At 39.5% G+C, this 22,658-nt stretch overlaps 1 protein-coding gene across 2 annotated transcripts in view; it reads left to right on the forward strand.

Annotated features, from left to right (window-relative positions):
- ARHGEF18 (Rho/Rac guanine nucleotide exchange factor 18) overlaps positions 1-22,658 on the forward strand; it is a 70,542-nt gene that overhangs the window by 33,886 nt on the left and 13,998 nt on the right. For both annotated transcript variants that reach the window (XM_026698856.2, XM_087922845.1), the window contains exons 12-20: positions 5,292-5,355; positions 12,092-12,245; positions 13,456-13,568; positions 16,255-16,395; positions 16,667-16,917; positions 17,526-17,651; positions 18,883-19,000; positions 20,453-20,701; positions 21,954-22,030. In XM_026698856.2, coding sequence (XP_026554641.2) covers positions 5,292-5,355; positions 12,092-12,245; positions 13,456-13,568; positions 16,255-16,395; positions 16,667-16,917; positions 17,526-17,651; positions 18,883-19,000; positions 20,453-20,701; positions 21,954-22,030 — 1,293 coding nt within the window. The remainder of the gene's footprint in view (positions 1-5,291; positions 5,356-12,091; positions 12,246-13,455; positions 13,569-16,254; positions 16,396-16,666; positions 16,918-17,525; positions 17,652-18,882; positions 19,001-20,452; positions 20,702-21,953; positions 22,031-22,658) is intronic.

Consider the following 22,658-nt stretch of genomic DNA (forward strand, 5'->3'; position numbering starts at 1 on the left):
GTATAGGCTGCTTTTTTTGGATTCTGATACAAACAAGTTCTGATACAGCTGTTATTAACAGAATAACAGAATTGGAAGGGACCTTTGAGGTCTTCTAGTCCAACCCCTGCTCAGCAGGAGACTCTACACCATTTTAGACAAGTGGTTTTCCAGTCTCTTCTTAAAAACCTCCAGTGATGGAGGACCCACAACTTCTGAAGGCAAGCTGCTGATTATTCCAATTTGAGTTAAAAGACATAATTGTTTATTTTTAAAGTTAGAGTACAGCATTATCTATCCGAATGTTGTTGTTGTTGAATGTTTGTGAACAGGAGTAAATGACTTGAAACGAGCCAATCAATTAATTTTAGGTAAAGATAAATAATAATTATATTCCATTAATAGCCGAGGGTGGAGGCAGAATTTGTAAAAATGAGTTAATTGTATGACTCCTTCCTGAATCATTCTAAAAAAGAAGTTCTGATTAACAGGATCAAAACAGGCTAATAGTTTATCTTGCTCAGTATTGGTAGATGACCACGAGCATCTTTTAAATTGCTGAGGCAGAGAGGTTCCTTTTCTATCACTTGCTACCAGATTGTTAGTTTTATTTCTCAAAGATATACTGCTAGTGTCCCTGAAGGAAAAAAAATGGAGAATATTATTGATCGACCAATTGATGCACAAAACAAAACAAGAATATTTGATTAAATCTTTTAAAACTTGACTGTACCAGTAGTCCTTGACTTATAACCATTCACTTAGTGACTGTTCAAAATTACAACGGTAGTAAAAAAAGTGACTTATGACCATTTTTTACACACTTATGAGCATTGTAGCATCCCCTTGGTCACATGATTAAAGTTCTGTCACCTAGCAACTGGTATGTATTTATGACAGTTGCACTGTCCTGGAGTCATGTGATGACCTTCCTCACTGGCTTCTGACAAGCAAAATCATTGGAGGAAACCAAATTTAATGACTATATGATTCACTTAATTGCAGTGATGCTTGCGGCAAAAAGTCATAAAATGGGGTGAAACTCAACACCTGCCTTTCTTAGCAGCAAAAATTTTGTGCTCAATTGTGGTCATAAGACGAAGACCACCTGTACTGGGGAATATTTATTTTCCATTTAGTTAAAACTGGGGAGGGTGAGAGGGTTAGTTGTTTTGTTAAAGAGCGTTTTAAACCTTGAAGCAGGATAGAGAAACTTATGTCCTTCCAGATAATTCTTTCCCTGAACATTGATCCTGCTAGATAAAGTTTATGGCATTAGATTAATATGACAATTTCATAATTGTACATAATTGTTGAATTATTGGAACTTAGTAGAAGATCTCACAATGTGCAGGTATTTAGAGGGATTTAACAGAGTTTAAATGGATCTGTGAAGAACACAATTCCCAGAAAAGTAGTGCTTTATTTGCAGATTAAAAAATATATATCAAAGACACACCAAACACTTACTTAAAGACCAGTATTCCTTTTATAATTGTCAACCCTTCTAGGTAGACCAGATTAGGAAATCAACCGCCCCCAGTCCCTTCCCAAAAAACCCAATTTATTGAGATTGGCTGTAATAACAGAATTTTGCAAGATTGATCATCCCCAGATTAAGTTGGTCTGATTTACAGACAGTGGGTACTTACGAATGGGCTGCCTATTACTAAACATGGCAGAAGGCCTTCTCTTTCCTTGAGCCAGTGAACTGCTGAAGTCATGCCATGATTTCACACTGGAGCCCTACGATTGGAATATATGGCCTATTTTCGTGTTTCACAAAAACATTATGCAGCTTCAACATTTCGTTGGCTCGAGGAAGGCGGATGTCATCTGCCTTTTGTAGTATAGGTAGCCCTTGGCTTACAACCATTAATTATTGTTTGAAGTTACAATGGCACTGAAAAAAGTGACTTATGGCCATTTTTCACACTTACGACTGTTGCAGCCTTTCCCACAGTCACTTGATCAAAATTCAGACACTTGGCAACAGGCACGTTTTTTTATTTTTATTTTTTTGAAAATTTTATTAATTTTTAAAAACAAACACAAACAAACAAAACATAAAAACATAAAACATCTTGCAGCATGATCCCACGTTACATTTCTTTGTACAGACGCAAATTTAAGTTCATGCTCATTTTTATATTCCATTCCATATCTTATTACCATTCTACCTTTTCTATATAGCTTCTCCCCTCTTTTAACTTTCTTGATTTTATTTTATTTCATCTCAATTCAAATCATTGTACTTATATTCTTTGTCCTGTTTCAACTGTCTATTATCTTTTCTCATTAAACAAAATTTCTCCTGTAATCACTGATTGGAGTATGACGCCTTTATATCTTTCCCCTTAAAAATTATAACACTTAATATAATACATAACTTCCGTTTGGATTCTGCTTGGTACATTCTAAAACTACACACTGTATTTTTAAAAAAGAAAAAAAAATAATATAATTAAAACAATCCATACCAATTCAATTCTATCATTAATATTAATATTCATTTAAATCTGAAACATTTTACACATTACTTTTCAAATAAGTATCATACTTCTATGGGAACACTTATAAACTTTCCATAGTTACTCCCCCCCCCACTTCACTTATATTTTATAAAACATTGAGTAGTTAAAATGTTCCCATTCCTTCCTAATTCAATTCTCTCATTTATTTCATTTCATTTATTTTGTTCACAAAAGTTGCACTGAATTACACTAACTATTTTATCCCACTTTTTAATCATATGTTGTTTCCAATTTTCTAACATTATTTCTATTACAAATATAAATACAATCTTATGTACAGAATCCCTTTTTCAGTTAAATTTTCACCCATTATCTCTGAATAAGTCCTGTTTCTTTACATCTTGCTCCAAAACTTTGTAACTTCTCTTCCCTTCCTTCTTTCCTTTCTTCTTCTCTCTCCCCTTTTTACCCCCCTGTCTCTCCACCTCCATTTCCTTCTTCTGTATTCCCCTTTTCTGTTGCTTTCCAACATTATATCCACCTTTCACATTATTTTTCCCTTTTTTGGTTGTTTTTTTTAAGTCTTAAATTCTCCATTCTCTTTCCCCCCTTTCCCCTTTCTTCCCCAGATAGAGTTACTTGTTCATTAAAGATGGCTTCTTCTTTGTCCCAATCTTCTTGTTGCGCAGTCTTTTCTTGTTGTTTCTTGTAGACACAAATCGCCATTTCTAAGAATTGAAAAACGGAGCCAAAGGAGCCCTTCCCTTCTTGTGCCTCTTCTTTATATTTTTAAAATTCCATTTTCAGTTCATCCAGAAGTGATGCCATTGCAGAATTTTTTTAAACAACCACCCAATTGTTTTTAGTCATTCAAATATAATTTTCAGAAATCCCAAAGTCACCAAGCAGTCCAAATACACACAAGCTATTTCTTTTAACACTTTCTTCTTTTTTCACTTTCTCTTCCTGGGGTTACTATTTAGTTGCAAAGTTCCAGTTAAAATGTATCTTTTAGAAGTCTTATTAAGATTTAACTTTAGATTCTTTTGAATTCCAGGCAGACTCCTCCTTTCAAATCCTGCCCTTATTCTTTTCCTCTCCCTTCCCACTTATAGCAAAAAAAGAGGATTTTTTAGTGTTCAGAAATCTTTATTGTCCCTTTGGAATTTAATTATATTTCCAGTTTAATTACCTATTGGTGCCAAAGCGGATTTTTCCGATTTCTTATTCAGCTCTCTTTGTTGTCAACATGAGGAAGGAGAGTGAAGAAGAAAAAAACTTTCCCTTTTCACTTTCATTCGCTGCTTCCGACTCTTCTTTGGGAGCGATGTTATCTTTTATAAAATTTAAATTCCAGGGTACCTTAGTTCTTGCTTTTTATCCCGGTCAGCCAAAACTTTCACTTCTTAACTTCCTCCTGCACTTTCTTTTCCGGTTGAGTGCTTCTTTGAGGTGGCCATTTCTGACCACCGCTCTTACCGCCTTCGGGAAAGGGAGTTTGGCCAGCTGAGGAGGAGAGATGCGGCTCTCCTCGACCCTGCTGGCGATCTCCCCCGTCTTCACCATCTCTACAGGGTGGCTTAGCCCCGAAGCCAGCTGGCTCGGGGCACTCCAGCGGCGAGCCCAGGCAGAAACAGCGCACGATCGTGGATTCCTGCCTGCCGCCGAAGCCCTGCAAACTGGAAGTTCCCCAACAGGCAGGCACATATTTATGATGGTTACAATATTCCAGGTTCATATGATAACTTTTTGCGACCTTCTAACAAGCAAAGTCAATGGGGAAGCCAGATTCGCTTAATAACCTTGTTACTAACTCAATAACCGCAGTGACAAGAAAGGTTGCAAAATGGAGCAAAACTCACTTAACAGATGTCTCACTTAGCAACAAAAATATTGGGCTCAGTTACAGCCATAAGTCAAGGACTATTTGTAATAGTCAATCTGTTTGTAAGTACATGTTCTTAGTTACATACAAATTCAAAGATAAAGGCATATTTAGGAATGGAACTTGTTCTTAATCTGGGGGCTGCCTCCTTTATTTTTATACAGGTAGTCCTTTAACCACCATAATTGGGACTGGCAACTCCATAGCTAAGCAATTCGGTCATTAAGCAGAACATCATATGACCACAGTGGGCTGGACTTACAACCTCACTTCCACCATGGTTATTAAGCCAATCACCTGTGGTCAAGAAGTGAGATACCACGTAACCATGATTTACAATTTTACTGCTAGCTTCTCCATTAACTCTGCTTGTTGGAAGCTAGCTGTGGAGTGTTCATATTTCCCTTGCATGACTATGGAGCATGTTGCAATAGTCATAAGTGCAAAGACTGGTTGTAAAGCTACCTTTTCAGTGCTGTTGTAACATTGAATAGGGCTGAGCAAAGTAATCATTAAAAGTCCACTCGCATCAGTAAATCACACAAGCCTTTTCCAAATGTTGCTCTGGGCTTTAAAATGTTTCTGTCCCTTTCCCCCAGGTAACGATTCTTGCATATTTCCAATAAGGTCACCTTCCTTATTCTTTACAGTAATAAGTTTCCATTGGGTAATTGAGAATCTAAGATATAAACCTCAAAGTTCCTGTGGATATTTGAAACTCTCATTCGGTCTTCACTGTTCTTTGTTTAAGAGTATTAAGAGTACAGTTAGCTTTTTATTAATATGGCTGTCCTGCTAAATCAGAGTGTTTTAAGTTCAGGCGAGGGAGCTGAAAGCTTTGAATTCAGGGAATTGGGGCTTGCTTCAGAGTTGTTGCTCTGTGGAAACTAAACAGTTTTGGCCTGGAGCTGAAGTATATGTGATTCTTTGTGTCTCGTCTCTTTTTCTTATAGCAAAGGGATTCGCAACTCCGGCCCTCAGGCTCCCCCCCTAGTTTACTCCAGAGTGCCAACCCAGGTTTGTATAAAATATTTTTTTCTTGTTCTGGTTTTGAATATGGAAGGCTTAGTATTGTGTCTTTGAAAAACACATTATTAAAACCCATAGAGTTTAAGCATTGCGGGGTACAGTTTGTAGAGTGTTGCCCAAAAGAGTGGAGCCTCTACTCTGTCCTGCTTGGCAAAAAGTCTAGAATGTTCCAATCTGCTGTCCTTGTGCACCTTGGTGTTTTTTATTGTGCTGTGAAACTTTTTTTAAAACAAAAAGCAGGGTAGGAAGGGAGCAACAACCGCAGAGCAGTGAGAAAATCAATAAGCTGCTGGTTTTTCATTGATTGGTTATTCTGTAACTGTGAAATTGAAGAATATATCTGGATCGTCTGCTTTTATTAAATTGTGCCTGTGGACAGAGCTTATTATATACAGTATTTGGGCCACTATCTTAAATATTCTCCAAAATTAAACTGGCAAAAGAAGCTACGAGAAAAGCAAAGAAGCATCTCCTGAAGATGTGGTGCAAATTGGAAATATGATTTACTTAGGGTCTTAGATTTTATTTCTGTATTACTTTTTAATATATGCATCCTGCTGAAACCAGTCTTTGCTGTCAGGATGCAGTGCCATCTCTGAGGAGCTTTTGAGAATGTGTGAGAGTCAGGTGGTTTATATACATTTAATAAACTATTATATACAACAACATGAAATCACAGCTGCCATTTCTTTAATTGGTAGTGGCCTTCATTTACACCAGGGGTTTCCAACCTTAGCAACTCTAAGAGTTGTGGACTTCAACTTCCAGAATTCCTCATCTTGGCTAGGGAATTATATGAGTTGAAGTCCACAAGTCTTAAAGTTCCTAAGTCGGTTTGACATCCTGGGTTTACATCAGGTTCTTCCCAAGAACCTAGCAAAAAGGAGCCTCGGTGGCGCAGTGGTTAGAGTGCAGTACTGCAAACTACTCCTACTGCAATTTGGCAGATCAAATCCCACCAGGCTCAAGGTTGACTCAGCCTTCTATCCTTCCGAGGTGGGTAAAATAAGGACCCAAATTGTTGGGGGCAATAGGCTGACTCTAAACTGCTTTTTTTGTAAAAAAAACTATCACTATAAAGTGATATATAAGTCTAAGTGCTATTGCTATGTTGTAATTTGTCAACATAATATATATGCTGATTACAGCAGTGTGGCCTCTTGTTATAAACCAGTGGTGGCTAACCTTTTTTGGGCTCCTGTGCCAAAAATTGTGCACGCGCCAGCATGCACAAACTCACATGCCAGCACTCAGAATGCAGTGTGCCCCCCCTCCCCATGCCCCCTGCACATGCAGGGTTATTACAGGAAGTGATGAAACAGGCCTATAATTTGGCCTGAAAAGCCTTGTAGAGGCTTTTTCCAAGCCTCTGGGAGGCTGAAAAAAGCCTCAAACCAACTGAAAAAAATTAGCTGTGAGGTGCACGCATGCCCAGTGAGGTAAGTGTGGCACACGTGCCATAGGTTTGCCATCACAGTTATAGACAGATGAAAATTTTGTCAATGTTCAGATTTTCTAAGTGCCATCCAAGATTTTGATGTGGAGCCCAGTGTGTTGATAATCACTGGGATCACCACTACCAGTTTATGCCATAATCTTTCAACTTCAATTTGCAGATCTTAATATTTTGTGATCCTCCAGTTCTTTATCTTCTATTTTGCTGTCCTCTGGTATTACCACATCAATTATCCACACTTTCTTATTTTCAACCACAGTTAAATTTGGTGCATTGTACATCAAGATTATCAGTTTGTATTGGAAATACAGGTAGACCTCAATGTACAATCATAATTGAGCCCAAAATTTCATTTGTTAAGTGAGTTTTACCACACTATTTGACTTTTCTTGTCACAGTTGTTAAGTGAATCACTGCAGTTGATAAGTTAGTAACCCAGTTGTTAAGTACATCTGGCTTCCCCATTGACTTTGCTTGCAACTGTCATAAATATGAACCAGTTGCCAATTGTCTGAATTTTGATCGCATGATCATGGGGATGCTGGAAAAATCGTAACTGTGAAAAATGATCATGTTGCATTTTTCAGTGTTGTAACTTTGAACAGTCACTAAATGAACTGTTGTAAGTTGAGGACCAACTGAACCACAATATTTTAACCTGCTCATTTTCAACTACTTTTTCAACTATATGTTCCCACCGATTTTTCGTTACTGGCAAATGGTAATTTTTATAGAAGTTCCAGTGAATCATTTTGGTGACTGGGTTATGTCATTATTTATAGCTGTGCAATTTTTTTTCCAGAAGCTTGTATGGACTACTCTTTAACCATTTTTCCCTTAATTTTTTTGTAGTAATTGACCATGTCAGCATTCTATTTGTATTTTTATTACATTATTTCCACATTTATTTTTTGTTTCCTGTACATTCAATTAGTTCCAATTTTTAACTTGCATCAGTTAAAATACTACAGTTCTTGACTGTTTTGCTTAGCTGATGCATGCTTTTCTTCCTTGACTGTTTGATAATATAATTAATTAAATTTGATATTATTCATTTATATTACGTTTGTTTATAATATATATTTACATATTTATTGAGGATATGTATTCTCACCTGAGAAGTGGGGTGATTAGTATATCAGCAGCAATCCCTTCCTCTCCTTAAGGCCCAATATAATACATGTGGATTTCGACCCAGCTATCCACAAGGCAGTACTTTGTCTCATAGACAATGATTGCTACATTTCCTCCATGTATTGAGTAGGAGACCATACTGGGGGTAGATATATTTGTGCATCTTTCCTGTATGAAGTCACAAAGGGTTGTAGTTTATTGCAGTTAGATATTCTACAAAATCTGGGAGCATTGCTAATATTTTTCTATTAATATCATATTTTAAATATTTTAGATAAAGCACTTTGGATACCTTCTAATTATGCTATAGTACATACTATTAATATTTTCATATATAAACTGGTATATATGTATATATGTATTTTCTAACTATTAAATAATGATGTAATAATAATAACGTCTTCCTTTCCAACTCTCTGATGATTTTGATATTTCTTTTTCCTGATTTTCTATCTAGAATCTCCCGTGGTCTTCCTTCCCTGCATAATATTAGCATGGAGGTGCCTTTCATTTTGCATTAATAATACTTTATATTTTAAGTTTAGGGTACACACTAATTCATCTGAGCTGCTGTCCTATGTCAACCCATTAGGGCATGACCTAATAATATATAACCTTGAGCAGGGGTGTCAAACTCAATTTCATTGAAGGCCGCATCAGGGTTGTGTTTCACCTCGGGGCTGGGGTGGGCGTGGCCAGCTTGACATCACTTGTGTCGGGAGTGTCTTTGGTGGCCCGAGCGCTCTGCCAGCGAAAACGGGCTCCCAACCTCTATTTCCAGCTGCAATGGCTTCCTACAACCTCTGCCAGCAAGAACAGAACTTGGGAGGGGCGCCTGCGCCCTTTGGGGGGCTGGGGTAGACATGGCCAGCTCAACATCACTTGTGTTGGGGGAGCCTGTGGTGGCCCGAGTGCTCTGCCAGTGAAAATGGGCTCCCAAGCTCCGTTTCCAGCTACGATTGCCTCCTGCAACCCTCTGCCAGTGAAAATGGAGCTTTCGCTGCTTTCACTGGCAGAGCCGGTCCTTCCGGTCCTGTGGGCCAGATCCAAGCACTCAGTGGGCCTTGAGTTTGACACCCCTGATCTTGAGGATATATAATCTGACCCAAGAAAATTGGTGTCCAACTTGAGAGCTTTTGGCAAGTATATTTGTTGTAATGGGATGGGTGGGTGTTGCCATACTTGTACAGATTAAAAATGGGCTTTTTTTTAAAGAAATAGTGTTCTTGTGAGAATTTAGGAGGGATGATTGAGGGTTATGTCAGAAGAAGCTTCTTTATTTTACAGATCAGATACAATTTTGGGGTTGGATATTTTTGATGCTTCAGACATTTCTCCCTCCCACTGAGGCAAAAACAAAGTGGCTGCCCTTTTACAGCCCCCAATCTGCGTCTGGTTGAGCTTTGGAAGTTTAAAAAGAGGAGCAAGGGTGGGGGTGGCGTGGCGTGAATATTTGCTTCAGCCTTTTGGTTGAATATCACAGTGATCTATTATGTGGGAAGAGGGGAGCAGTGATCAATAGTAGTTCTCAGCAGTGTGCAGGTTGTGCTAATTGAATGCAGAGCACAGTTTCTCATATTCCTCAGTCCATTTCGAGGGCATTCAAAGGGGGAGAGGAGAGGGGAGGAGAGGAGAGGGGGGCTGGAAGCTGGAGAAAGGGAAAAATGTCTCTGCTCCTTGGAAGATCTGAAATAAAGCAGCGTGCCTTTGGGGAATTATTCAGAATTGAAGTATGTCTCCGAGACATAAATTTGGTTCGCGAAGGAGCTCCCAATTCAATCCAGTGATCCAGAAAGGGGGTACTGTACTTTAAGCTGAGGAAGGATAGGAATGAAGGAGGATAGGTTGCAAGAGTGAGTGCTTATGGGCAGACGATTTCAGCCACTCCTAATGCCCTTTTTGGAGTAATATAGAAGTTTCATTAGGCAATGACTGAATTTGACTTCTCGCAAAAGCATCTGAACTGCGTGTGAACCCTTAGCTAGCCCCATATATCAAGCTGTATTACCTGGATCTGGCTGCTTAGTGCAAGATGCAAAGAGGCAATCGGATGTCTTTTGAGACTTGAGCTGCAATCATTCCAATAAACTATATAGTTCCATATTTTTATGCGTTCTGAGATACTTTCTGGGAGAATTTTAGCTGTATTTCATCTTCTCTGGCAATTCTTCCTGATATATCCTTCAAATTTTTCACCATCTATAATCTTTTTCTCTAGTAGTTTGGAAACTACCAGTTTAGTCTAGTTTAGTTCACTTAAGAGGAAAATGACCAAGGGACTGAAAAGGAGAAGAATTTGGAAGAGAGAAGGCAGATGAGGGAGGAATAAAACTTCCTACAGTGTGTGCAGGTGTGCGTGCATCTTGTTTGTTTGATTATTTGCTGTGAAACAAGATGGGCAGCTTATAGCATAAAGAAACATTAAAATCATCAAATATGAATATATACACAATCCCCCCGTCTAGTTTTTATTATACTGATGGATGCATGTTAGGCGTCATAATTTTAGTGAGCTTTGTTAGTGCTAGTTGTGTTGTCTATGGAGATTCTCAGTCGTGCAGGACATGGTTATTCTAAAGCCGCTTTCTTTCAAAAGGCAATTGGACTTTCTTCTTTTGCTAGAAGACGTTTTGCTTCTCATCCAAGAAGCTTCTTCAGTTCCGACTGGGTGATGGAGAATGGAAGGATTTATATTCTTCACTGCATGACTTGACTTCATGACTGCAAGGAATATAAACCCTTCCATTCTCCACCATTCGGTCACAACTGAAGAAGCTTCTTGGATGAGAAGCGAAACATGTTCTAGCAAAACAAGAACGTCCAGTTGCCTTTTGAAAGAAAGCACCTTTGAGACTGCTAGTTGTGTTCTGTTTTTGTTCCCTTGTCTATTTTTTGGGGATACAAAAGTAGGGTATAAAGTGAACGACTGGTTTTGCAGAGCAGGCAGGGGAAAGTCATCAGCTTGATTATTCCAGCTAAAACTTGCCATGGAATATTTCTGTTGATATTTTGGTGAGTGCCTTGTAAGTCTTCAAGGCACGTTGGTATCAGTGAGGGCAGATGGGAGGATAGTAAGATGTGCATATTTTCCTGCCGCTAATTCCTGGAAGCCAATAGACCTCCTCCCCATTTTTTAGCCCCTCTGCTTCTTTCTTGGTTTTGCAACCACCACAACAAAAACATCTTGACACAAAGCATGTATTTCCGTGGAAGGCCAAATGGCTACTTTGGTCCTACAGGGTTTGGTGTCTGAGTGTCTTATGTATAGATTAAAAATAGTTTGGTGTCTTGTGTCGTATATATAGATAAAACGAGGGTTACAGCACACTTTCTGAATGTACAGTAGTGGGAATATTAATGACTACTAAGAATTGGCTCATACAAATTATAATACTAATAAATAATCTTTACATTTAAAAAAAAAAATCTCCAAAATGAATCTGCTTAGAGAATGCATGCCTTGGTCATTAGATCTGATTAATTCATTAGTTTAGGGCCCCATGTGCAGAGTGTCATATATTGTGGTACTTGAACCAACAAGCAGGTAGGAGAGAAGGAACAACAACTGTGAGCGTGTTTCTGCTGCTTTTTCTGTCTCAGATAAATCTTGCTTCTATGCCAATCATTTTCTCTCTTCCGTTGAAAAGTGAGAACAGTTATGTTTCTGTAAATTTTTGATTGGTACGCTTTCTCTCTGTTTGCTAAAAAAGATACTTTGCAATTTCCATGTTCGATTGAGGACACAGTAGGGACTGATTTTCTCCCTTTCTGATCTGCTTGCTGATTGACCAATAACAGTGTTGTGGAGTGACAGCTTTTACATCTCTAGACACGGTGATATATATATAAAGTGAAGCAGGCACAGGCAATTTTGCAGCCACTTTGTAAACATGGGAAATGTTAACTCCAAGGGCAATGACAGCAGCAAGTCAGTCATGCCAGCTCCCTCAGAGCTGCTGTTCTGTGGCTCATTTTCCAACAAGTGGAATGAAACAGTCTTTCTGGAAAATGTGCGACTGACCTCCAAGATCTTGTCGGCTCTCCAAACTCGCTCAGAGAGCCGAGGGTTGCAAGAAAGCAACCCACAGTTTACTCCCCGATTCCTGAGTACCAACTCTGTCTTTCCTTCCATAGCTACTTCTCTCAAAGAGCACTCCTGCAGGGCCCTCTTGGGCCCGGATGGCAGAACCCCTGGCTTGCCCCAGAACCTCGGCATGACAATTGGGCAGAGGGGAAGTTTGCCGTCTCAGCTAAGCACCACCTCTGCTGGGGCTGTTGGTAAGCTCGGGTGAGTAGGCACTTTGCTGGATACAAATGGCTGCTTTTGGGCATTTTTATCTGGAACCTGGGCTTATCCTGCCTGGGAAGAAATAACTGCTCATCTTTAACGTCTTTCACAGTGCTCCACTTTCTATTTTTCTTCTGGAAAAAAAAACAGAGCTTGGGTCTTACTGCTGGACTCTTTTCTATCAAAACACAAACTCAGGCTTGATGTGTTTACCATGATTTTAATGGAAACTCTGGGTTTATGGAGTGTGGGGGGGAGTATTAGCTTAACGGTAGTGCAATTTCATATTGTAACTTTGCAGCACATGTGCAAATTCATGCCTGAGTGGGCATCCACAGGGGCAGATATACAGGGTTTTTTGTTTTTTTTTACATTTTGGCCAAGTGTACAAAATATGCATTTTGTCTGTTCAGTTTGCTGAAGGGAATATGCTATTTTGGATTGAGTATACAGAGGTTTGTTCTAACCAAGTCAGGAAATAACAATGGTTCCCAGTCTTTGGGGGAATTCAGTGGAAGAAGTTAGATTATCAAATAATCAGCTTTATAGGCATAGCTACTAGGTCAGAACAGCATCCTGATGAATAGAGAATCAAGAAGGAATTCTAAATTTATCGGCAAACAGTAGCCATAAAATTAGTTCTTAGTATATGTACATCTCGTCTTTGTTAGATGAGTTTTGAATGGATTTATTTTCCCATAGACATTCTGCATGATAGTTTTATAAATCCTTAATATGCTTTGGGTTTTTAACACCATCAATGTGGAAGAGCTTCAATTGCATAAAGTTTTCTGCATGAGGAAGGAAACTGTTTTTAGCCATCAGCGCTAGAAAATGATCCATGGCTTTGCTGCTCCTTTTCTAGTTCTTCTGTAATTATCAGACATTTATTGGCAGCTTCCTAAGTATAGCCCTTCCATGGATTTTTGACTTTTTGAGTTCATTCTTTAATACCTGTGAGTGCTGTCACTATTTTCTCATGCGGCTGCAGCAGCACTCTACATTGGCAGTATCCCTATTCTTCCTCGACAATCTCAAGATGCCTTTCCAAACTAAGCACAAGGGTACTTCAGGACTGCTTCTCTTCTTCAGTTGTTCACTGGAAGCATTCATCAGAATAAGAAACATCCTAATAAGAAAATAGCTTGTGTAGTGACTCAGTCATGGGGCAAGAGCTGATCTGGTTCAATGTTTTCCTTTGACTATTCAGACACACTGGGGGAGAGATGGATGAAGGGGATTGTGGCTTCATGAAACTTAAACCAGCCTCTGAAGATGTTGTCTCACTGGCACCATCAGCCACGGAATCAGTTTTTGTGGAAGGTAAGCCGCTTCTCATGTTAAATCGTATAAAATCAGTCACATCCCCTGAAGCTAAAATCACAAGACTGCGTCTGATTTACTTTGGCCGTATCATGCGTGTAAATTCATCCACATCAATAAGGAAGATGGAAGTCACATCTGGCAGTCTTGCCCTTAATAACAAAGCCTTTGTATGGCCATACTTGAAATACTGCATCCGGTTTTGGTCACTATAATATAAAAAACAGAGTTGAGACTCTGAAAAGAATGCAGAAAAGTGCAACAAAGATTGGGCAACTGGAGGCTAAAACATAAAAACAGTTGCTGGAATTGGGTATGTTTGTTTAATGAAAAGAAGGACTAGGGGTCACATGATAGCAGCATTCCAGTATTTGAGGGGCTGTCACAAAGATTTGGGGGTGGGGGGAGAACAGAGCACCAAAGGGCAAGACAAGAAGCAATAGATGGAAACTAACTAAGGAGAGAAGCAACCTAGAATTTCCTGGCAGTTAGAACAGTCAATCAATGGAACATCTTGCCTTCAAAAGTCGTGAGTGTTCCATCACTGCAGGCTTTCAAGAAGAGACTGGGCAGCCACCTGTCTGAAATGGTGTAGATTCTGCTGCTCCTGCAGGGAATTGGACTAAATGACCTCCAAGGTCCCTTCCAACTTTGTTATTCTATGTTTGTTGGAGAATGCAGTGACGCTAGGAATGGTTGGTGGAACGTTAACAAGGGGCAAGCAAAGAACATGCTGGCTTGATAGCATCAAAACGGATGAAAAGTTGAACATACAACAAATGAAAGAAGCTATGCTTGACAGAGTAGCAGGGAGAGCACTTGCCTATAAGGTCACCAAGAATCCAATACATCTGAGAGATGAGTCTGGCTCATCTCTCAGACCAGTTTACTACTGGAATGAACAAAGAACTGGTTTGTACAACAGATTGGGTTGCTCTGGTTCTTCCAGAAGTCACCTGATCTCAGAAAAAGCCTGTTGCAAAGTTAGAATGGCAATAGCACTTATACTTACATACCACTTCACAGTGCTTTATAGCCCTCTCTAAGCAGTTCACAGAGTCAGCCTATTGCCCCCAACAATCTGGGTCCTCATTTTACTGACCTCAGAAGGATGGAAAGCTGAGTGAATTTTAATTTAATGAGCCGTGGTGGTGCAGTGATTAGCACGCAGTACTGCAAGCTACTTCTGCTGACTGCCAGGAGTTCAGCAGTTCAATCATCACCACCTCAAGGTTGACTCAGCCTTCCATCCTTCCAAGGTGGATAAAAATGAGGACCCACATCGTTGCGGGCAATAGGCTGACTCTGTAAGCCGCTTAGAGAGGGTGGTAAAGCACTGTGAAGCTGGATATAAGTAACTGCTATTGCTAATAACTGGTGAGGCTTGAACTCCTGGAATGAGCAGTGAGTTAGTCTGCAGTACTGCCTCCTAACCACCATGGCTCTTATCCAGAATACTTCTGGAGTATTTGAAATGCCCTGTTTCTAGGTTAGAACCCTTCATTTTCCACATCCGTAGCAGGGAGTTGAAACTGCAAGATCTGCAAGACGAGCCAAACTAGAAATCCCGTTTTCCAGGGTCATACCCTTGGGTCCGTTGCCTATGCCATTCCTTCATTTTCCTTCTTGTCCAAGAGTTCTTAGTGTGAAGAGCATGGCTAATGAACCATACCAATAGTTAGATGTCTATCCAACCCAACGTTTTTGTTTCATGTGGTGGCCACACAGATGCCTTGGCAAAACACCCCAAAAGCAACTTGAAGACAGCAGAACCACCTTGTTTTGTTTTTTTTCCCCCTGCTGGAATCTTGCAGGTGGACCACTGCTGAAGTCGGATGCTCCAAGTTAACCATGCCAAATCCTTAGCCTTTGCGTTTGAGTTCTTTTGCTCTTCCCTTCTATGCAGCTCCTGTGTGCACTTGTGGCTGCCCTCCCTCCAGTGCGTAATGATAAATTCAAAGGTGCATTTTGCAATGTGTGACTATTTTCTAATAGTTAGGGGACTACTACAATTGTAAGTTTTTATAGCAACAAGGTGGCTGTTTTCTCTGAGCTCAAAAGGTTCCTTTTGGTTCTTTTGCTGCCTCTTCTCTTCACTTCTCACTATCTACATCTATGAGGGCTATAATGATCATTTATCCATAATACGTCCTGGGCATTGCATTGCGCAGTGTACATTTTATAAAATCTTTTTGAGCGTTTGACCCTTCACAAATTAAAAATGATTATGCAGTCCTTTAGATTTCCACCCTGGTTTTATTTTATTTTATAACATGGGAACTTTTGTACAAATGGTTAGTAGATAGATACAGAGGTTAGATGAGTGGATTTATGTGAAAATATGGACCACATGGGAAAGAAAACTTGACTAGTAAATATTTTGATGGTTATAGAACTGATGTCAATACGGAAGATAGTATTCTTTCTAATAATGATTGATATTATCTTACATATGTTTGTATATATATGATTATAAAGATTGTGATGTTTATAACATTTTGGACACCTAGAAAACACACTATTCAATATAGAAACAGAATTTGTGATACAAAACCATAAAAAAAATCCATTCTGGTGATAATAACTCTGATCTCTTTTTGTTTTTCCTAATAACGGTATTTTGAACGCTTCTCTGAATATATATATACCTGCATTCTCATCTGAGCTGTGACTCTTCCCATTCCAGATGTTCAGTTTGCCTCCCTGAGGAATGAACTGGAGACAGACGCTCGGGAGTTTGCTGCCCAGTCTTGGAGCCTGGCAGTAGAGCAGTCATATGTGAAGCAGCAGGAGCGGGATGTTATTAAAAGGCAGGATGTCATATATGGTGAGCTTTTCTGCCTCTTCTCCACCAGACTTCATTGACAGTATTTACTCTGCTGCTGCTGCTTTCGTTCACATGTATGCAAAATTTTGACCTGAAGGTAGTGCTTGTCTTGAAATTGGACATAGACTACTGATTGTGGGCCTGGTGTGCTCTCCTTTTTTGGGGGAAGTCAGCGAGATGGTAAAGAAATGTGTGTTGAGTGGCTGGCTTTCTAGGTGGGTTTGTCTCTGGCCAGTCAGAGAGTCTTGATGTTGATGTCTTCTCCCTTTAGAGTTGATGAGGACAGAGATGCGCCATGTCCGGACTCTGAAGATCATGTTGAAAGTCTACTCCCAAGCCATGCGAGAGGAGCTGCAGTTCAGCAATTCTGATATCCACCGTCTTTTCCCATGCGTGGACGATTTACTGGAGCTTCATAGAGCTTTCCTCTTCCAGCTGAAGGAACGTCGGAAGGAGTCTTTGGAAGAAGGTAGCGAATGCAACTATATCATCCAGAACATTGGGGACATCCTGGTGCAACAGGTGAGCGTTTAGGTGTAGTTTTTGCTTATGGAATTGGAATTGGATAGGCAGGGGTGTCTGTGTGTCATCCTAAGATGTATAACACTTAACTAGTTCAGAGGGGGAATTTTGTCTTTTTCAGCAGGCTTCCACCTGGAAAATAGGCAGTGGGCTGTCATGATATTTATGCGGGAAAAAAGCTACAAAACTTAAGTGCATATTAGAGCCACTAGCTTTGCATGCGAACTGTAGTTAGATGTATTCCAAGTGGCATGTCTAGGAAAAGGGCTATTTTCTATCTTTGATTCTTGTCAGCAGAGATAATACTGAGTTAGATGTACTCTCTCTGTGTCTCCTAAAATATGATCTCCCTGTTGTGAGAAATTGGCTGTTTTATTACTTGGTTCATCTGCATTTTCTCTCTCAGGACTGTGTCATACGCTAGCTTAGAAATTACTCAATTCTCAATACCCCATTCTCACCTTTTTTTTTAACCGTTTTAGTTGAGATACATAATATGCTGTATGCTGAGCTGTGATGTCTGTTTTTCAGATACCCCAGAGTGTGCTGGGTGCAGCTTGCTTTTCTCCCAAATGTTAGTTGTTCCTGACTGTGCTTTCCTTATTTAGTTTTCAGGAAAAACAGGAAATAAAATGAAGGAGAAATATGGCATTTACTGCAGCAGCCACAGTGATGCTGTGAGCTACTATAAAGAGCTGATGCAGCAAAGCAAGAAGTTCCAAAACTTGATTAAGGTAAAAGATGAGGGATGGTTACAGATGGGAACTGATCTCATTCTGTCATTCTTTGGGTTCTGTTGAAATCTGATATAGCAGTAGCACAATACCTAACTCTGTTCTTAGTGATTTGGGTAGTTTTCAGAAATGTTGCACGCAATGCACAGAGATAGAGGGAAAGAGGCCTTTAGACAGTTCATTGTTTCTTCCTATATAGAGAAAGACCTGATACCATGTGCTTCTGATGTTTTTTGAGGCAAAATGTTCAAAGGGAACATTTTTTAAAAAGCCGGTCTAGAATAAGGTCCTGATAAAACCCCTCCTTTACAGGAAATCCTTGACTTACAGCCATTTCTTTAGCAACCGTTCCAAGTTACAATGGTGCTGGAAAAAAAAAAAAAAAGGTGACTTACAAATGGTACCTTGCACTTAATGACCACGGTCACATGACCAAAATCCGGCTGCTTGGCAACTGGCATGTAGTTACAATGGTTGCAAGTGCTGGGATCACGAATCCCGATTTGTGACCTTCCCAGCCTGTTTTCAACAAGCAAAATCAATGGGGAAACCAGATTTGCTTAATGACCGTATGATTTACTTAACATCCACAGTTATTTGCTTAACAACTGTAGCCCAAAAAAAGGTTGTAAAATTGGGATGACTCACTTAACAGCCACCTTGCTTAGCCATGGAAACTCTGGTCCCAACTGTGGTTGTACATCAAGGACTACCAATATTATGACCAAGAGAAGTATGTAGGTGCCACATTAGGGATCAAGCTTGACCAAAGGTACTCTACTGTTAATAATAGATGTTTCAACAAAAGTGTAGTTCATGAAAGAGTCGAATGCTGTGCTTATTTCCTCAGTGATTTACTAAGCTTATTGCCATATACACTAGTAAGGGTGCTGGGTTAGAAAGATTTTTGAAATGTGATGCAGCAAGATGTGGAACAAAGAGAAAGAATTATAATGTATCTTTAGAATTCCTTGCACAGAAAACTCTGCAGGTTCATTTACTGAAGAGATAGAATGATTTTTCCAGGTTGTGCTAACTGAAAAATGATTGGTTACAGAAAAGGGAGAAAGTTAAGACAAATCGTGAATGCATGATTTCACATACCAAAGAAGAATAAGGAGAGGACAGGTCATTTTGCTTCATTTCTTCTACTTTTTGACGAAAGAAATGAAAGGCGTGGTATTAAATTCACCTGTTAGTAAGTATATTTGGTGGATGTGATATATTTCAGAAAATCAGCAATTCTTCCATTGTGAGACGGCTTGGTGTCCAAGAGTGCAATCTTTTAGTCACCCAGCGCATCATGAAGTATCCTGTCTTGGTGGAGCGCATCATTCAGAACACCGAAGGTAAAAAACTTGACATATTAAAGGCGCTTATTTAGCCACTTTTGACTCCTACCTTTTATCACAGGGGTCAAACTCGATTTCATTGAGGGACACATCAGGGCTGTATTTGACCTCCGGGGTGGGTGTGGCCAGCTTGACATCACTCCTGTCAGGGGCGCCCAAGTGCTCTATCAGCGAAAACAGGTTCCCAAGCTCCGTTTTCAGCTGTGATAGCCTCCTGCAACCCTCTGCCAGTGAAAACGAAGCTCAGAAAGGCCGCACCACCTTCCCAAGCTCCATTTTCACTAGCAGAGGGTTGCAGGAGGCCATGGCAGCCAAAAATGGAGCTTGGGAACCCGTTTTTGCTGGCAGAAGCCCTGGGATCCAGCCCCTGGGCCTTGAGTTTGACACCCCTGCTTTATCAGAAGGGCTCACTAGGCAGCACAATTCACCCCAAGCAACATAGGGAACATGGCAAAACTGTTGTTTAGATGCAGAATTTGACTTTTCAGTTTTTTTTTTTTTATTCCTGGGCCCTGGATAGTATTCCTTCCCAAATGCTTTCAGACAGACCCTTCTCGTTGGTCAGGTTGCATATCCGTTTATTAAGTGAAACATTCCCCCCTCTTTCGGTAGCATCAAACATCTTCTAGGTGGCTAATATATATAAAAAAAACCCAAATCCTTAAGCAGGGCCAAACCTAGTAATAAACAAATTCACTAACTTGTATGTAGGCTGATTCTCAACAACTCCAGTTGAATCAGGAAAAAGATAATGGGAAAGGATTTTAGTATTGCTACCAAGAAAACTACATAGTTTTAGCCATATTTGCTGGACCCCTCCCCAGAACTACTTGTGACCAGTCCTGACAGTTACCCCACCCTTTGTCACAGGATTGGATTTTGACTCACCAGCCTGCATTTATGGCCATTTATAACATCTTGTGGTCACATGACCACAATTTATGACTTTTTTTTTCCTGGAAACGATTGTTTATTTCTGGTTTCCAGCAAAAAAAATTCCCACTGGGTACAATGGGTTCACTTAACAACTGTGCTGTTCACTTAATGACCACCACGAAATGGTAATAAAATTGATGGTCTCCCAATTAACAGCTGCCATGACTTTCAACTGTAATTCTAATCTCAGTTATAGTCATGAGGATTAATTCTGTGTTGTTTATTAATACTGTCTGAATGTATGTATACAAAATATGTGCAAAACATAAGTATAATCTAAACCTATGCTGTTAGTCACTTAAAAGGATCAGCGAAAGGTCATAATTAACAGATTTAGAATGATTTAGTTTGATGGTATTTTATCTCTGGTCTCTAAATGTTTTCTCCTGCAATCAATTTGGTAATTCTGAGAATGCTACAAAATGCTGGTGCCATTTTTTGTTATATGGACTAATCCAGATGGCAAAGCTACGCACTGTAGCTGTCTCATGCTGTCTCACTTCATCTTTGCAGTCACCACAAAGGAGTATGAAGACCTGACCAAAGCATTATCGCTTATCAAGGATGCCATCACAGCTGTTGACACCAAGGTGAATGAGTCTGAGAAACAGCAGCGCCTTCGGGAAATTGTAACCAAGATGGAACTCAAGTCTTCTGGAAAGTTTAAGAATGGCCTTATCTTCCGGAAGGAGGATATGCTTCAGCGGCGCCTCCTACTGGCTGGGATGCTGTACTGGAAAGCTGCTTCAGGGCGTCTAAAAGGTGAATTCTGTGGGGTGTCTGTTCTCCTTTTCAGGTGCTTGCTGCATTACTCAGTAATCAGACACACAGGAGTGTCTATTCCAGGGGTCTCCAAACTTGGCAGCTTTAAGACTTGTGGACCTCAACTTCCAGAATTCTGGGAGTTGAAGTCCACAAGTCTTAAAGTTGCCAAGTTTGGGGACCTCTGGTCTATTCTGTATATTGGAAGAAAGAGACTTGTCTCATGCTTGGCTTGCCCAATTAAACTTTTGCAAAATAGCATTTAGTAATTGGCTTCTGTCCCCAAAGATCCTGCCCAATTGAGAGGGAGGCATTGACTGAAATGATGACTTATTTATTGAATCAGTGTCTTTCTCAGGCACCCAAGGGAAAGACAAAACATTTTCTTCATTTGTGACAAAAATTGACTTCCAACCGTTTCACACTTCAAAGCTGTGTCATGTTAACCCCATGATATAGGTGCACTTTCTTCTCTTTGGAGTATTAAATTTGGCCTGCTGATCTTAAGCAAGGAACTTCTTGCTCATGTTGTTCTTATCTGCCTTCTGCTCTGATGTGAGTCATCCTGTGAAGCTCAGTCGCTTTTTAAAGTTCTCATTGAGCTTCTTCTCCTTCCCTCCTCCAGAAATGTTTCTCTCTCTCTCTTTTTCCTTTCCTTTTTTCTTTTGATTTTCTGCATATCTTTGAGCCCATCTCCACCTGACTGGTTAATCCTGTATCTGAGTAATGTTTCTTTGGCATCATGAAAATCGACAACTCTGAAAATGGGTTTTCTGTTGATATAAGAGATTCAGTTTCCTTGTTAAAAATTCCCCTTTAGGGATGCATTTAAATTATCTTAGGTATAGTTTTCAACATGACGTTTGAGCGGCAAATAGTGAAATGAATATTTGCTCAGAAAAGCTGATGCAAAGTCAGGTGGACAGATATTTTTATCTAGAAAAACTAGTGTTACGGCTGTAGATGACAGGGGAAATTTGGATTGGTATTTTGGGATGGCCAAACATTGGAGCATCCATATTTAGTCAATGAAATGATCAGAGTATAAAACTGTACCTCAGAAAGCTGCTTATAGTGTTGTAGGTAAATGTACTAGCGCTGGACTAAAATGACACTATTCTGACTAATCCCCCAAAAGGAAAAATTCAACAGCAAATGACCTTGAATTAGTGCCTAATATTTAAAAAATTACTTGTTCTGCTTGAAAGGATTATTTTGTTTTCAACTTCCCTTTTTCCAATAATTTTGGCAGATATTTTGGCTGTTCTGCTGACAGATGTGCTTTTGCTGTTGCAAGAGAAAGACCAGAAATACACGTTTGCATCTTTGGTATGTATTTATCTCTGCTAAGGATAGGCAGGGTGGTATGGAAAACCTGGAACTTTCTGTGGTTTCTGTAATAACAGATAAATCTGAGCTACAGTGAAAAACTCTGGTTTGATTGGGTCTCGGCCAAGAAAATTCTAGGAACCCAGCATGTCTTTGCCTCAGTCCACTAACTACTGGCTTCAGCTTTTGTAACTTCCTGCAGGTTTTTTAAGATATGTTCATTACTACACAAAAGCGCAACTGTTTGAGAGCCGATCAGGAAAATGGCATGCTCTTTATTATCATACAGTTGAAATGAATATTTTAATGTTTTTAAACAATGACAGTTGAATTTATTTACTAATACTGAGTTTTATTGGAAAATTTATATTGTCTCTGGTTTCCATTGTATTGCAGTCCTATTTATTTAGTATTTTTTCATTTATTTAGTATACTTATTTAGTATATTTTCATTTAATTACTAGTACACATATTTATTTAGTATATTTTCATTTCTTTACCAGCTATTACAATTATAATTAATTAACAAATGTGCAGTAAATACCCTTTCATCTGTTAAATCAAAATACTGATTTTAATGCATTTATAATTTAACCAAATTAGCAAGTTGGATTCTTTGGTGTGTGTC

This window comes from Pseudonaja textilis, chromosome 1 (genome assembly GCF_049901715.1).
Source record: "Pseudonaja textilis isolate UNSWEBS1 chromosome 1, rPseTex1.2, whole genome shotgun sequence".
Lineage (NCBI taxonomy): Eukaryota > Metazoa > Chordata > Lepidosauria > Squamata > Elapidae > Pseudonaja > Pseudonaja textilis.